General features: G+C 44.1%; 1 protein-coding gene across 1 annotated transcript in view; it reads right to left on the reverse strand.

Moving 5' to 3' along the window:
- Positions 1-1,311: 1,311 nt before the first annotated feature.
- Positions 1,312-17,101, reverse strand: part of LOC147738028 (uncharacterized) — a 76,876-nt gene continuing 61,086 nt past the window's right edge. The window contains exon 2 of the mRNA XM_086952085.1: positions 1,312-6,469. Coding sequence (XP_086808211.1) covers positions 3,785-5,353 — 1,569 coding nt within the window. The 5' untranslated portion in view covers positions 5,354-6,469 and the 3' untranslated portion in view covers positions 1,312-3,784. The remainder of the gene's footprint in view (positions 6,470-17,101) is intronic.

Below are 17,101 nucleotides of genomic sequence, written 5' to 3' on the forward strand. Positions count from 1 at the left end.
GAAGACATGACCAGTAGATTCAGAGCTAGAGGCTATGACAAGGCAGTGATAGATAAAGCAAGGAGACGAGCATCTAAACTTAGGCGTTCCCAAACTCTGACACATAGAGCACATACTGATAAGGATGAACAGAAAGTACGCCTAGTGACTTGTTACAATACTGAGTCTCATAGACTTTATTCTATTATTAATCGTCACTGGCATTTACTTAAGGCTGACAAGGACTTGTGCCCCTTTATTGGAGAGAGACCATCCATAACTTTTAAGAAAGGAAAAACTTTGGCAAATGACTTAAGCCCTAGTTACCCAGTTAGGACCAGTACATTTTGGCCCAGGAAGACATTAACAGGATTTCATAAATGTGGACGCTGTAATTGCTGCAGATGGGCCAGAAAGAAAGTACAGAGTTTCAGTTATAATGGATCTGAATCTTACAAGATTGACACTTATATTAACTGTGAGACCACCTTTGTAATTTACGTGATAGCTTGTACATGTGGACAGATCTATGTGGGCAGCACTATACGTAGGCTCAGAGATAGAATTATGGAACACATCAGAGCTTGGAAAAATGGAGACACAAGGTATCCCATTGCTGCCCATTATATCCAAAATAGTGAAGATCCAGATGGACACCAATTCAGCTACCATGGGATTGAACATGTGATGTCTGACCCAAGGGGAGGTAACAGGTTACTGAAACTCAGACGCAAGGAGCGCCCACTAGCCTGTTGGTATCCCAATCAAGTTTTAGCCCTAGTTTGTGATTACCTTACAGTGCTCAGATTATCATCCGCGCTAGAAGAGATGGGAGCCTGGGGTGTCTGGTCACAGTAGCTCATTTACATACAAAGGGGGTGACAACCTGTTCACAACGCACAGCACAACTTGTTTACGTAAAGTGCTTGTACACAGAAAACGGGTAAAGTCTTGTGTCTCTTTTTTCATTTTCTTTAATACATCCTGCACCTCGCTCTCTTCTTCTCTTTCTCTCATTTCAATTCATCATAAATTACTCAAATTCACTATTGCTTTATCAGCACGGCACAAGTCGGGGGTAGCCACAGTTTGAAGGGGTCCCCGTACTATTATCTAGAAACGGGACTCAAAACCACCTAGCTCCTTAGCCTGCGACTGATGATTGTTACTTTGTGCCCCAGCACTGCAGACACAGGCCTCTGAGTGTTTGTGTGAGTGGCGCAAGAGAGGAACAGAGAACTTGACAAAATTAGCCATTCTATTGCTTAATACATTGTAAATGTGAAATACTTTGGGGCTGGATAAAGAATAACATCAGGAAACAACCGCAAATTAATGCACATTTTATTTATTCACTGAAAACTGTTTAAAAATGTAAATTCCAAGTTCCACATATCTGTTTAAAAATATTTACACTTTCAGTCATTTTCGAGTTTAGTTACAAACTAATATGGGAAAAACACATGATGTATAAAAACTGAAACCAAAAACGTATTTTTACATTATTTTATGTTTCTTGTTTTTTGTTTTTGAAGTGATGTCACTACATGTGACGTCACTGTGCTTTGCATATGATAATGGGCTCCTTCACTATTTTCCTTACTTGTGCAATGTTTATTGGCATGACATGGGTCTATAGGTATTAAAAATAAATATATAAATTCACAGGGGTTCAGCCCGTTTCTCTGGTGATGTCACACATTGACATGTATTTGGCTGCTTCTTCTATTTTTAGGTGAGTACAAATAACGTGCCGTTCCCCCTCCTTCCATTTCTCTCATGAATGTCACTGCCACTTCTGGAATTCATATGACGAATCATTTAGAACATTTGTGGACAAGGGACAATCTAGTGTGGAAGACAAGTTGCTGGGAGTGCAACGGATTGTCCCGGCACATATATGCTTTTGATGTGGGATTTCGCTATTTTGCTTCATTCTTCAAACAGAGTCTACTGCTTACAATGGCTCAATTCTGGTAAAAAGTAGAGTTTGGCAAGTCACAAAATGAATAGGGAGAGCCAAGTCGGAGAGGAACAACGGGTCACACTTAATTATAAGGCCTGAGGCACGAGCTGATCCATCAACCGATAACAGTCAAGGTATATGCTCTTTTATATCTAAAAATAGGTTATTTCTTGAACACCTGTGCTTCGCTTTAGTTCATTACATATGCTGCAGTGGCATTTGTTAATAGTAATACATGCATTTTACCAATGACGTTTCCCATCTCCAGAGCCCTGACAACATGTCCACTCTGGGTGTGTTGGGTTTATAGGTTTTATCACTAATCCGACAAGTTAGCTGAAAATACTGCTGTTAGTCCCAGTATTGTTCAGTGTTGCTTTTACAGGTAGTGTGGTCAGGTGCGATTGAATGTTTTTCTTTGGATCTCGTCTTCACCAAATAAAAATCAACAATGTTTATTTTCTTTTAATCCACATTGTGCTTGTCTCCCACTGTGTATCCTGGTGCATCATGTCACTTTACTATGTGTACAGAAGTGAACAATCACTGGAAACAAACACTTTTATAATTCTGCAAATACTGTTATCTGTTTTTCGTCTTTACTGCTTGTCGGGTTTTCTATCATTTGCTATTTCAATGTCCCACATAATTAGAATTTTATCTTTTTCCTTAATCCATTCCTCTCACAATACCTGCACTGTTCTGCTCTTGTCTATGTCCGCACACAAGTCTCTCCACGACCTGGGCCCCAAGTACCTCAACGACCGCCTGACCTTCTACACGCCCACCCGCAAGCTACGGTCCACCAGCCTCGCCCTCGCAGCCGTACCACGCATCCGAAGAGCCACCGCCGGAGGAAGATCCTTCTCTTACCTGGCTGCCAAGACTTGGAACTCCCTCCCCATCCACCTTCGGCTGACCCAGGACCATCTCGCCTTCAGGAAACAACTCAAGACCTGGCTCTTCGAGCAGTAGCATACCCCTCCCCCCAAGCGCCTTGAGACCCTCCCGGGTGAGTAGTGCGCTATACAAATGGCATGATTGATTGATTGATTGATGGGCCAATATTATTTTTGTCTGTTCTTAAGTTCATTCCAGAGTCCCTGCATCTATAGGATTATTTTCATGTGAGTTAAATGAAGGAGTGTATTCACTGAGGGCTGTGTGGGATCAAAAATTGACAAAAGCCCTTCACACTTTCAGTGCCTTCTATGTTTTCTCCCTGTGTGTTCGCTGATGGCGTTGTAGCTCTGATATTTGACTAAAGCTCTTCTCACATTCATTGCACTTGAATGGTTTTTCCCCTGTGTGTGTTCGCTGATGACTTTGAAGGTGTAATAACTGACTAAAGCTCTTCACACATTCACTGCACTTAAATGGCGTTTCCCCTGTGTGTGTTTGCTGATGTCTTAGAAGGCTTGATAAATGACTGAAGCACTTTGCACATTCATTACACTTGAATTGTTTTTCCCCCGTGTGTGTTCGCTGATGACTTTGAAGGTGTGATAATTGACTAAAGCACTTTGCACATTCACTGCACTTGAATGGCTTTTCTCCTGTGTGTGTTCGCTGATGTCTTTGAAGGCTTGATAAATCACTAAAGCACTTTGCACATTCAGTGCACTTGAATGGTTTTTCTCCTGTGTGTGTTCGCTGATGACTTTGTACCTTTGATAATCGACTAAAGCACTTTGTACATTCACTGCATTTAAATGGATTTTCCCCTGTGTGTGTTCGCTGATGTCTTCGGAGGGTTGATAACTCACTAAAGCTCTTCCCACATTGATTGCACTTGAATGGTTTTTCTCCTGTTTGAGTTCCCTGATGATACCTTAATGCTCAAGAGTCGTGAAAACTAATGTCACATTCACTGCAATGATAGGGTTTTTCTCCTGTGTGTGTTCGCTGATGACTTTGTAGGTTTGATAATCGACTAAAGCTCTTCACACATTCACTGCATTTAAATGGCTTTTCCCCTGTGTGTGTTCGCTGATGACTTTGAAGGTTTGATAACTGACTAAAGCACTTTGCACATTCAGTGCACTTGAATGGTTTTTCCCCTGTGTGTGTTTGCTGATGACTTTGAAGGTGTGATAACTGACTAAAGCTCTTCACACATTCACTGCACTTAAATGGCTTTTCCCCTGTGTGTGTTTGCTGATGTCTTAGAAGGCTTGATAAATGACTAAAGCACTTTGCACATTCATTGCACTTGAATTGTTTTTCCCCCGTGTGTGTTCGCTGATGACTTTGAAGGTGTGATAACTGACTAAAGCACTTTGCACATTCACTGCACTCGTATGGCTTTTCTCCTGTGTGTGTTCGCTGATGTCTTTGAAGGCTTGATAACTGACTAAAGCACTTTGCACATTCAGTGCACTTGAATGGTTTTTCCCCTGTGTGTGTTTGCTGATGACTTTGAAGGTGTGATAACTCACTAAAGCTCTTCCCACATTGATTGCACTTGAATGGTTTTTCTTCTGTGTGAGTTCGCTGATGATACCTTAATGCTGAAGAGTCGCGAAAACTATTGTCACATTCACTACAATAATAGGGTTTTTCTCCCGTGTGTGTTCGCTGATGACTTTGTAGGTTTGATAATCGACTAAAGCTCTTCACACATTCACTGCACTTGAATGGTTTTTCCCCCGTGTGTGTTCGCTGATGACTTTGTAGGTGTGATAATCGACTAAAGCTCTTCACACATTCACTGCATTTAAATGGCTTTTCCCCTGTGTGTGTTCGCTGATGTCTTCGGAGGGTTGATAACTCACTAAAGCACTTTGCACATTCAGTGCACTTGAATGGTTTTTCCCCTGTGTGCATTCGCTGATGACTTTGAAGGTTTGATAACTGACTAAAGCACTTTCCACATTCACTGCACTTGATTGGCTTTTCCCCTGTGTGTGTTCGCTGATGTCTTCGAAGGCTTGATAACTCACTAAAGCACTTTGAACATTCAGTGCACTTGAACGGTTTTTCCCCCGAGTGTGTTCGCTGATGGCTTTGAAGGTTTGATAACTGACTAAAGCACTTTCCACATTCACTGCACTTGAATGGCTTTTCCCCTGTGTGTGTTCGCTGATGACTTTGTAGCTCTGATAATTGACTAAAGCTCTTCCCACATTCACTGCAGTTGAATGGCTTTTCCCCTGTGTGTGCTTTATTATGTCTTTGAAGGCTTGATAAGTGACTAAAGCACGTTGCACATTCACTGCAGTTGAATGGTTTTTCCCCTGTGTGTGTTAGCTGATGACTTTGTAGGTCTGATAATCGTCTAAAGCTCTTCCCACATTCATTGCACTTGAATGGTTTTTCCCCTGTGTGTGTTCGCTGATGATTCCTTAATGCTGAAGAGAAGCGATAACTCCTGTCACATTCATTACAATGATAGGGTTTTTCCCCCATGTGTGTTCGCTGATGACTTTGTCGGGCTGATAATCGACTAAATCTCTTCACACATTCACTGCATTGAAATGGCTTTTCCCCTGTGTGTATTCGCTGATGTCTTTGAAGGCTTGTTAAGTGACTAAAGCACTTTGCACATTAAGTGCTCTTGAATGGTTTATTCCCCCTGTGTGTGTTCGCTGATGTCTTTGTAGTTCTGATAATTTACTAAAGCTCTTTACACATTCACTGCACTTGAATGGTTTTTCCCCCGTGTACGTGTGCTGATGAAGCTTGAGTAGTGATGTCAAACTAAAGCTCTTGCTGCATGTGTATGATTCTTCTTTCTTGGTTAGTGTCTCTGGGTCGGGTATATATTTGTCTACATCCCATGACTGTATTTCCTGATGGGCCAACCTGGATGATAAAGCACTTGTTTTTTTCTTACACACTTCATATGTGCGCAGTATTATGCACGTTTGATTTCTGTTTTAACAATAAAATGCAATAGCCACCAAATATTTGCCACACTCCTAATACGTAGAAGGTGTCTTTGTAGGCGATTGTGCCTTTAGATTAGATTATGGCTATGCACGATTGCGGGTAAAGATGTATCTTCCTTTTGGCCGGTGCAAATCGGGACAGTCTGTTGTATTGTAGATATAAGAACTCCTCTTTCCTTTACCCGTCAGTTGTCCAGCTCCGCTCTGTTGTGCTTGTATCTGGTTACTGTGGTTTGGCCAGAAAGAATTTACAATTCACCTAGAGCAGGGAATGATGGCTTGTCATCATTTTAGAAAACAGAGCACTGCGGTAATCACATCATACCGATACCATGAACAAAGTTGGTATTTGACACTTGTTTATACAGGAGGCGGTTTGTTACTGTTGTTTCCTTGATTTTCCTAAGGTCATTTCTTCGTCTTGTGGCGTGGAGGTGCACAGCTCAGACTCTTACAATCACTGAACTGCCCTTGATACTTGATCCGGGATCTGTCAGTTTGTGTGCAGGTTCCTCTGTCGCCGACTGCGCTGATGTTTTCCTGAATACTGAAGCTCATTAATTCTGCTATTATTGAAGATTTACAGCCTTCGCTTCATTATTGATGGTCATTTCACACATTCAAGGTTTGTTTTCTGTTGGATGTAAAGATATTTAAAATTACTAAATTGAAACATAATGGAATGAGAATTCACAATATTTAACTGGTTGTAAAATACATTTTGGGGGAGATTTACCAAATCTCCACGCAATGCAGCGCAGCCCCCCGCTGGAGGCTGCATTCTGCGACAGGGAGGGAGCAGGAGAGCACCATATTTTCAAAGATATGGCTCTCTCCTTCCCTTTCCCTTGCGCCGGCACTGATTACAGCAGCCGTGCTCCATGCACACACCTTAGCACAAGAGCTCTAGGGTGTGTGTGAGCCCAGCATAGGTTTTGTACAGAAAGGACACCCTTGCTGTACTAACTACTATGCCAGACACGAGGGAAAGCTTTTCCCACTTTGTATGCATGTTGCGCCGTGCAGCACGCATGCAAAGTCATAAAAGGAAGGAGAAATTAAAGAATTTCTCCTTCCTTGCACCTAGTTTAGAAGGGTGCAGTTTTCTCATGCTAAACCCAATCTACTGTATTTGGTAAATTGGGTTTAGCGTGAGAAACCATGGGTGGTTGCACGGGAACGCCCATGCACCACCCTTGGCAAGTCCCCATGGTGCAAGGTAATGCGAAGCTGTGCTATGCAATGCTTCATATTACTTTTACGTTATTTGCTGGAAAGAGAATTAGGAAAAAAAGATTTTGCACTGTTTTGTGCCACTTTTGTGACACAAACACGGAGCAAAATCTTAGTAAATCTCCCCTTCTTCTTTACCGCCTTTGAAACTTAGCAAGGAACATTTCATCACACACAGATATTTTACTAAAAGTTCTGTTGATCAGGTGATATCTTATTACTGTCTGAAAAGAAGGTGATTCACCAGTGTTCACAGAGTACCTTAGCAAAGTAAAGGCGCTCACGGAGCACCCAAGTGCTTGAGGTTTTGCTTAAGATAGACGCATATGGTCAAGATTTCTTTGAAACAACAATAGATTTTAGAAAAAGAGATGATCAGGCTGGGCTGCAAAATTTTCAGTAATCATTATGAAGTATACAACAAAAGTAACTCCAGTCACACACTTCTTATTGTTTCTTTCCTATCCACTTAAGAACATCTCAAATGCCAACTCCTGTCTTTAACTCGCTTTTCATAAGTCACCTCTGACACTTTCAGCAGCTCCCTTGGTTCAAGCATTTCTGGTTTCTTCTAACCTGGGAGATTGGAAGATTATTGTGAGTAGAGGGGGGTTTCCTATCGCCATAGCATCTGTCCATCTCCCTGAAACTAACACAGCTTACAGAGCCTGGTTCTGGCCCTGAAAGACAACTTTAAAAAGCAAGTTTTTAGTTCTTCCTAAAGTAAATAAAGTTCTGTAAGATACAGCTCCTTCCGGGGCTTTTGTTTAAAACAGAGAGAGGGGCCTGTCCTTTACATTATACGCACAGATAAGGCAAACAAACGTTGATTCATAAAATTTAATAATCAACAATATCAGTCATTTAGTACTTCTTGAGAATCCATCACAACCAATAATTTACCGGACATATCCCCGCATCAGATGTGTGCATATTACTCTTTTTTCCCCCTCTTCCACCATTACATGGGATCTGGCATGATATTGTCCGTTTGGGGTTCAGGATGCCACTTTGTGACTGGATCGCCATTTGGCAGAGCGGGAGGAGTTGTCAGTTATCCACAGGTGATTCCACATTTCTACCTTTCCATATTTCTCATATTCAAGTTTACTAATTTCTTGTCCTAGACCCCCCTACTGCCCTCTGACTGCGCACTCACTCTGTGGGGCTCATAACCCACCGAGACCAGGAAGACCGTCACCCAGGCACTCGTCACCAGCCGACTGGACTACGGGAACACCCTCTACGCCGGAACCACAGCCAAACTGCAGAAAAGACTCCAACGCATCCAGAACGCCTCCGCATGACTCGTCCTGGACATCCCTAGACACAGCCACATCTCCGGCCACCTGAGAGACCTGCACTGGCTCCCCATCAGCAAGAGGACCACGTTCAGGCTCCTCACCCACGCACACAAGGCTCTCCAGGACCTGGGCTCCAAGTACCTCAACGACCGCCTGACCTTCTACACGCCCACCCGCCAGCTACGATCGACCAGCCTCGCCCTCGCTGCCGTACCACGCATCTACAGAGCCACCGCCGGAGGAAGATCCTTCTCCTACCTGGCAGCCAAGACTTGGAACTCCCTCCCCATCCACCTTCGGCTGACCCAGGACCATCTTTCCTTCAGGAAGCAACTCAAGACCTGGCTGTTCGTGCAGTAAAGTACCCTCCCCCAGCACCCTGAGACCCTTCCGGGTGAGTAGCGCGCTATACAAATGTCATGATTGATTGATTGATTGATAAGAAGTCAGATAACGGCCTGATAGTCACAAGGCCATGGATCTCACTTCTTGTACAACACTTATTGCCGACTTAGGGCCTAGTTTAGAGTTTTTCCAACAGATTATTGCCTCAAAACTAGGAGTTGGTGAAGAATTTCACTCTGCCGGCGTAGCTCGTGATGCAGAACAGAGTTTTTTTCACGGAACGCAAACAATGCAATATCACAGGCCAGGCATTAGGAGAATCCGACGCAAACAATGTAATAACACCGGCCAGGCACTAGGTGAATCTGATGCAAAAAATACAATAACACAGGCCAGGCACTAGGGGAGCAAGCTATCTTATCACCAGCAAGGGACACAACAAGCTCTGTGCAACACACTGGTGGCCAACGGTAAGGTGGAGAGCGCTTGTGAGAAAATATAACGTGCTAGACCTCCTGCTGGTAATAGTTCTCAATGCGGGAGGTCACGGTAGGTCGCGACCACTCGAGGGTAGAACTCTGTCATTCTCGTTGATGAAGCTGCCACTCGATTAGAATGTCAATTAGAGAGGCAGAGGCAGCAGCGCCCTCTGGCACAAAGGGAAGTGCTGTTTGTGCTGATTTTACAGTACGGGACAAACTCCTGGCACTAAAAATCAGTGAGAGCAGCGCAGCTTAACAAACTCTGCCACTAGCGGAAGTAAGCGAGTACGGCAGAGTTTTCCTGGTGCTTTCTGGAGTTGCGCGGAGTAAAACTCTGCGAACTACACAAAGGCCTAATCAAAACGTGACACATATCCTGTCTGCCTTATTATTATTGCCACAGGATGTAATGCATTTTTAATGGGGCGGGCAGGATACCTGTCACCTTTGTGATGGAATAAACCATTAGCTGAAATCTAAATCAGGCATTTGGTGTACATGGTGTCCAGTGTGGCTAGCAGGGCTTGAAGGATCTTGTGGTTTGTGGGTCTCTCATTGATTTGAGGTCACAGCCAGGCAGAACTTCTGCCAGCGGTGCCTTGTGCAGATCTTCCTTTCTAGGCAGGACTTTTGTCAGCTGCGCCTTGTGCGGATCTTCCTTCCAGGCAAGGGCTTCTTTCCTCAATGATTAGTTCAAAGGTCAGTAGAGGTAAAACTGGTCCGGGTCCTCTTCTTTATTGGAGTTCAACTGGTCAAGCAACATAGCTCGAGCTCTGAGATGAAGGAGAGTCTGGATTTTCTGAGCTCCGTAGAACATTAAGACAGTTCTTCCGCATCTAACACATACTACAAGACTCCAAGAGTCCACGCTACAAGTGCTGCTGCATGGTTTAATTAACCCACTGTATCTGAACATCCCCTGGCAAATGCCAACTACAGAATAAACATCCTACCTGCACCAGCAGAGTGCAGAAAGCTTTTGAAGCACCCCGAGGTACATTGACTTTCTCTATCTGTCGTAACTGAAGATGTTAATTCTTGGTAACATCTATCCCCTTTGGACATGGTCCTCCATTTTACTATCAGAATGTAACTCATCCTGCGCAGACACAAACCCTCAAGTCTGTATTGCACGAAGCTGGGTGGTTCTCACGCAAAAGAGGGCCCTCCACAAATTGCTGAAATTTTCTTACACTCCCTGGACAGCCGTGGCAACACACAGACTAACTACAACCCCTCAGGGATCACCAGTCCATCTACCAGGATGAAGACTCAGATCTTTCAACCTTCTCTGTTACCGTCTTTGGACCGGCCCATCTCTGAGATTCGTGCAAGCTCCACACTCAGTGAGCTCAGATTTGCCTTGTAAAACCATCTCATGAGAGTGGAAGAAAAGAACATTAAGTGACACGCACTGCACAGAAGTGTAAATATATCTACCATTATTGTTCCATGTACTATTGTCCTAATGCTGATGTTTTGACATGAATTTTTTGCCGTCTATCACAGCAGCTTCTTCGTTTAAAATGTTACCCAATAGTTTGTTTTCCATCATACCTACTTACCTATGTACTGTTTCTGACCTTACAACATCTCTTGCAGACATGTTGTGCTGTCTGTTGCCACATAAATAGGAAGTAGATTGTTACTGCAGGAAGTGTCCTTGCAGTCAGATGCACTTGATTGAGATAAAAGGTACCATGTTTGTTAGAAAAGCTGCAACTATTGGAATAATAACATACCAAAAGCCGCACATACAGTGCAATAACACAGACCAGGTACTAGAAAAAAGTGATGCAAACAATGCAATAACACAGGCCAGGCATTGCAAGAATATGACACAATCAGTGCAATAACACAGGCCAGGTACTAGGAAAACGGGACTCAAATAATGCAATATCACAGGCCAGGCATTAGGAGAATCCGACGCAAACAATGTAATAATACAGGCCAGGCACAAGGAGAATCCGACGCAAACAATGCAATAACACAGGCCAGGCACAAGGAGAATCTGATGCAAACAATATAATAACACAGGCTGGGCACTAGGTGAATCCGAGGCAAACAATGCAATAACACAGGCCAGGCTCGAGGAGAATCTGATGCAAACAATGCAATATCACAGGCCAGGCATTAGGAGAATCCGAGGCAAACAATGTAATAACACGAGCCAGGCACTAGGTGAATCTGATGCAAACAATGCAATAACACAGGCCAGGCATTAGGGGAGCAAGCTATCTTATCACCAGCAAGGGACACCACAAGCTCTGCGCAGCACCCTGGTGGCACAGGAGTTCCAGGGTCCACGTCGGAAACGCCGCTAGTGCCATCAGCCTATCCAGGCGCTCAACCTCAGTGTGAGGACTGCCTGCCCCAGCATCCCTTGATGTCACGGCGCTTATAGCGCTGCCTCTCCCCCCACAGTGCGGGACCCGCGCGGGCGAAGCCCGGGCCAAGGGCTGTCCCGTCCTTGCCCTCATTGCCAGGAAGAGGCAGGGCAGGGCTACCCCCCTTTCCACTGGCATTAGGCATCTTGCCTTCTCAGATTCGCTGGACATTCAAGAACTGTCGTGGACTAGTCAAGGTACTGTTAACGCGGTTATCTCCCAGCATTGCCCAAACTACTCTCTTTGATTCTAAATAATTACGCTCTCTCTCCTGAGGGGTTTGTGGGGCCGGTATACGGGTGGCCTGCTGGTTCTCATTGTCCACGGGGCCAAGAGGCCTGTTCATTGCTGATTGTGTAGACAGGTTGCTTTAGACTTAACTTGCACTATAGAGGTAGCATGGGGAAAGGGAAAAATATGGAGGGCAGTGGGGGAGGGGCGGGAGGGATAGTAAAGGGAAAAAGGCTAGGAAGATACAGAAACATGCAGGGAGTAATTGTGTACTGGATAGGATAGACACCCGCATTAGCGAGTGCGAGGACATATTAGTGACAGATACAACCACCCATGTAGCAAATACTAAATCCCCACAACGCTCTACCCAACCAGCTAGTTTAAACAACCCTACTACGGCCCGCCAATTAGCTATTCCAGCTATGTTTCATAACCCCCTAAAACAAGCTTTGTGATAGCCAATGGGTCTCGCCTTTGGGACCTTATGTTTTTAGCCAGAACTTTTGGCTATGTTGTACAGCGTTGTGGCTGCTGTGAATTTTGTTGAAAAGTTATAATAAAAAGTGTTAAGCATTTTTGTTAAGTTTATACAAACGAAGACAACATTATATACAACTGAAAAACCTGATAAAAAAGATTTTAACATAAAAAATGTCTTCTATTTTTTTTGTACTTGCACGGCTGGCAACATTTTCCTGCCTGTTCTCATGCTTGTTTGTTATAATTTTTTTATTATGGGAAAGCAGGACATAAATAACGGGGGAGTGCAGGTTGGAAAACAGTAATTTAATTAGAACACGAGCAGCGGACGGACACTAGGGGAGAATCAACAGATTCCAGGGCAGACTGACGTGATGATTAGGTGATGCACTGATACAAAATGGTGGTGGTGAATGATGACTGGTGCTCAGGAGGTGACAATATATGGTGTGGATTGGAGGTATGTTGTGGATTGTGGAGTTGAAACATGTTCTTTGGTGTGTAATTAAGCAGTGTGTTTTGGAAATGTGGAGTTTAAATGTGTGGCCTGGAACTGTGGTGTTGAGTGAAATTATGCTTAGGAAAATTGTGTCATGGTGTGGAGTGTATTTATGCTAATTGGTGGTATGTGGTATAGAGTGCATTTATGTGGAGTGTATTTATGATGCATTGAGTACAGTGCAATTATATGGCGTGTAGTTATCTGGCACTGAGTGGTATTATATGGAATGTATTTATGTTGCATTGAGTAGAGTGTTATTATGTTGGTTAATTATGTGGCACTGAGTGGTATTATATGGAGTGTATTTATGTTGCATTGAGTAGAGTGTTATTATGTGGTGTTTAATTATGTGGCACTGAGTGGTAATATGTGGAGTGTATTTATGTTGCATTGAGTAGAGTGCAATTATGTGGCTTGTAATTATGTGGTACTGAGTGGTATGTGGAGTGTATTTATGTTGCATTGAGTAGTGTAATTATGGGCGTGTAATTATGTGGCACTGAGTGGAATTATGGGGAGTGTATGTTGTATTCAGTGGAGTGTAATTTTGTGGCATTAATTGGAGTGTATGTTGCATTGAGTGCAGTGTAATTATGTAGCATATAACTATGTGGCACTGAGTGGTATTGTTTGGAGGGCATGTTGCATTCAGTAGTGTAATTATGTGGTGTATAATTATGTGGCACTGAGTGGTATTATTTGAAGCATATGTTGCACTGAGTGAAATTTAATGTGTAGCATATAAGTATGTGGCACTGTGTGGTATTATGTGGAGTGTATTAATGTTGCATAGAGTAGAGTGTAATTAAGTGGCGTGTAATTATGTGGCACTGAGTGGTATTATGGGGAGTGTATATTTTATTCAGTAGAGTAATTATGTGGCACCGAGTGGTATTATTTGGAGTATATGTTGCATTGAGTGCAGTGTAATTATGTATCAAATAATTATGTGGCACTGTGTGGTATTATGTGGAGTGTATTTATGTTGCATTGAGTGGAGTGTAAGTATGTTGTGCGTAATTAAGTGGCACTGAATGGTATTATTTGGAGTGTATGTTGCATTGAGTGAAGTGTTATTATGTAGCATATAATTATGTGGCACTGAGTGGTATTGTGTGGAGTGTATGTTGCATTCAGTAGAGTGTGATTATGTGGTGTGTAATTATGTGGCACTGAGTGGTATTTGGAGTGTATGTTGCATTTAGTGCAATGTAATTATGTAGCATATAATTATGTGGCACTGAGTGGTATTGTGTGGAGTGTGTTTTATTCAGTAGAGTGTAATTATGTGGCGTGTATTTATGTGGCATGTAATCATGTTGCACTAAGTGCTATTATTTGGAGTGTATGTTGCATTTAGTGCAATGTAATTATGTGGTATCTATTGTGATACCCCAAAGCGGACTCCATCTATGCATGCACCCAGGATCTGGGGACAACACCCTTAATTCTGCTCGAGTTTAGCATAGTGCAGAACACAAGTCACCTTAAAAAATAACACTACATCACAATGCAATAACAATAGACTTCTGTTCTGTTCCCTGAACCCAGTCACCCCTCCGATCACTCATGGATTTTCCTTTACCTTTGCCCGTGTATAGTGCTCAGCTGCCTTTAGGGTAGGTTTGCGCTCTACAGATACCACATAAGTACATAAATATTGAACCAAAGCCAATCAGGGAGGTTCAGTGCTAAATATGTCAGACAATGAGTGCATTTCACTTGTGCGAGCATTGTGCGCAGCCTCTCGTCTGTTGGATGGGGTGACCAATTCTCTGTGTTGTTGGGTTTATTTCATTTACTGAACTGACTGTGTTCTTACAGAATACTAACTCTGGTGTGTGACTCCTTCTGCGGCACAGTGACTGAATCGAATCATTTGACTCTATTTACAGTGAATTAAAACCAAATGCGTCTAATTAGTAAACGTGAGAACTAGAGAGAGGGGGGGCTTAGTTCGAATAAAGGACAAGAGATGGGAAGAGATAATAGAACATTATAAGGAACACAGAAGAGCAGGTTTAAGGAACAGGGTGGAAGAAAGGGTGAAACCAGGGTAAGAAAGATTGCCCCTTGAGCGTCAGTTTCAGGAGCAAACTCAGAACTTTTAGAAGCTGCAGCGTCCCGCGAGTGGTGCGCGCACTCGTGTGAAATCTGACTCAAAACAGATGGCACACTGCGTGCCGCTGCTCGTAACCGCAAGCCGTAGGCCTTTTCACACGCTTCCAGAGCGATTCCAAGAGGTCATTTTCCTAGAGCAGCGCATGCGTACATGGTTTCAAAGGTCAACGCACATCCACTGGTTAATGGTTGACAGGGTACCAGTGGATTGTTTTAAAACCAACAGCGTCGAGGAGGAGCTACGCAACGATCCAAGATGGCCGCATAAGCTCCCGGCTCCGTCGACCTCCGCCGGCGGCTCGTATATCCTGCTATTCATCCTGTACCACCACCGGGAGCCTGGGTGTGTGAAGTCTGCCTGACACCGTAAGTGCAAACCCGGTCTTCCTAACTGCTTGGGTGACAGAGTTCTGTCGTGTTTTGTTCTTGGCCTATTCCAGGGCTGCCGCCGGGACCTCGATTTCCGGCCCACCCGGGTTGCAGTAGATCGACAGCGGCTGTGAGTCCGGGGTCTAGTCCGGTCCTCCGACTTCGGATTTTGAGACTTTGCATCGCAATCCAGTCTTTAATAGGCGACGAAGATATGTTATCGTGACGGACGGCGATCATCCTGAACCACGGTCCGGGGACGCCGCCCGGAGACCTTGCTGGGGAGACGGGGTCGAAGGGCTGTCCCCCGCGGCCGAAGAGGGTGTAGTGTTTGCCGGTGGTGAGAGCGCCCGCAGTTTACATCTGCTCTGTGTGTGCCTAGAGCCTCCGAAGTGAGTCCGGGGCTCGAGTCCTGCTTCGTCCCTGTGGCCCGGGGGATGGAGGGGACGGATGGCGCACCATTGTTGGGGTCCATCATGGCCGCCATAGGGGCGCTCCATATCCAGCTTACCGTCACGTATTTCCGCCTCGCGGTAAAGCTGGAAAACATTTGCCTGGGACCGGACGACGACCCTGTGACATGTGACCTGCATCCGTTGATACCGGTGGAGGACTTGACCCATCGTTCTGAGGTTCCCGAGCGGTGGCCTGCCTTGGCTCATTTAAGATTCTTTTGGCCCGATTTATGCTACACCCGCAACTACCAATGGTTTTCCCTACGTGCTCCCTGCCCGGCGGACCTTCGCTGCCTATGGTCCTGATCGCAGTAAAAAGTCCTTCCGAGACTATTTGAGAAGTCGGCATTTCCTTTCCGTTTTGCCCTGCTGGCTCTGTGGACTCCGCCATTTTGTATCTTAATTAACAAAATAAGGAGTACCACCAGAAAAGGTGCTCAAAGAGCGATTCCGGCGGGATGATTCAATATCAAAAAGAAGAAAAGTCCTTCTTTGGTTATTAATAACCCCTCACTCACCGACCTGGTCGGTGACATGCTTCATCATCGGGGCCACCTCGATGACCGAGTGCCATCAAGGTGTGCTACAACACCTGAACTACAGTGGAGCTGGTATGTGAGTGATGGGTGTGAAAAAGAAAAAAGTAGGTGAGTTAAAAATTGTCCTGGTATGACTTATTGGAAAAAACTTTATTCTTAAGACTACTGGACAATAATAAAATGTGGGTGTAGATACAATAACAGGTATGTTTATGACCAAATGTATCTGGAGAATATGTGGTGGGTCTACATGTTTCAAACCGTAATGGGAATTACCGTTTTTTCTTCAGGACCAAATCAAAGAAACGGGTGGTCAGGGTACACTAACACCCTGCCGTGCCGACATTCCTTTGTGCCTAGGTAACAAAATTTGTGGTACCACGCAGAAAAAACAAACAAATAAAGGTATAACCCGGTGGTGGTTATCCTAAAAAGACCTGTGGAGAGAGAAAGGTAATAATCACAATAAAACTCGTTACAAGCCTGCAACGTAGTGAAGTGACGGAGTCTCCTGTCTTTGTGCTTCATGAATCATCCCATACTGAGTTCATGCGGACTATTATAGTGCATTATTCCTGGGGTGCACAGTGCAGCTCAAAAAATATCGTAATCAATTATTGGCGCAGAAAAGCCTCAATGTCTTCCTAACACACCTATCAATCGTAGTGTGCTTTGTGGTAGTAATCTGAGATTAATTAGTCATTCACACGCATCCGAAATCTATAGGTGCGTGACTATGCAACAATCATGTCATTATAGGTGAAGGACATAGCGAAGTGTGATAATTGTCTCTTGATTCAACACATGACAATACC

This window comes from Lissotriton vulgaris, chromosome 1_1, assembly GCF_964263255.1.
Source record: "Lissotriton vulgaris chromosome 1_1, aLisVul1.2, whole genome shotgun sequence".
Taxonomy (NCBI): Eukaryota; Metazoa; Chordata; class Amphibia; order Caudata; family Salamandridae; genus Lissotriton; species Lissotriton vulgaris.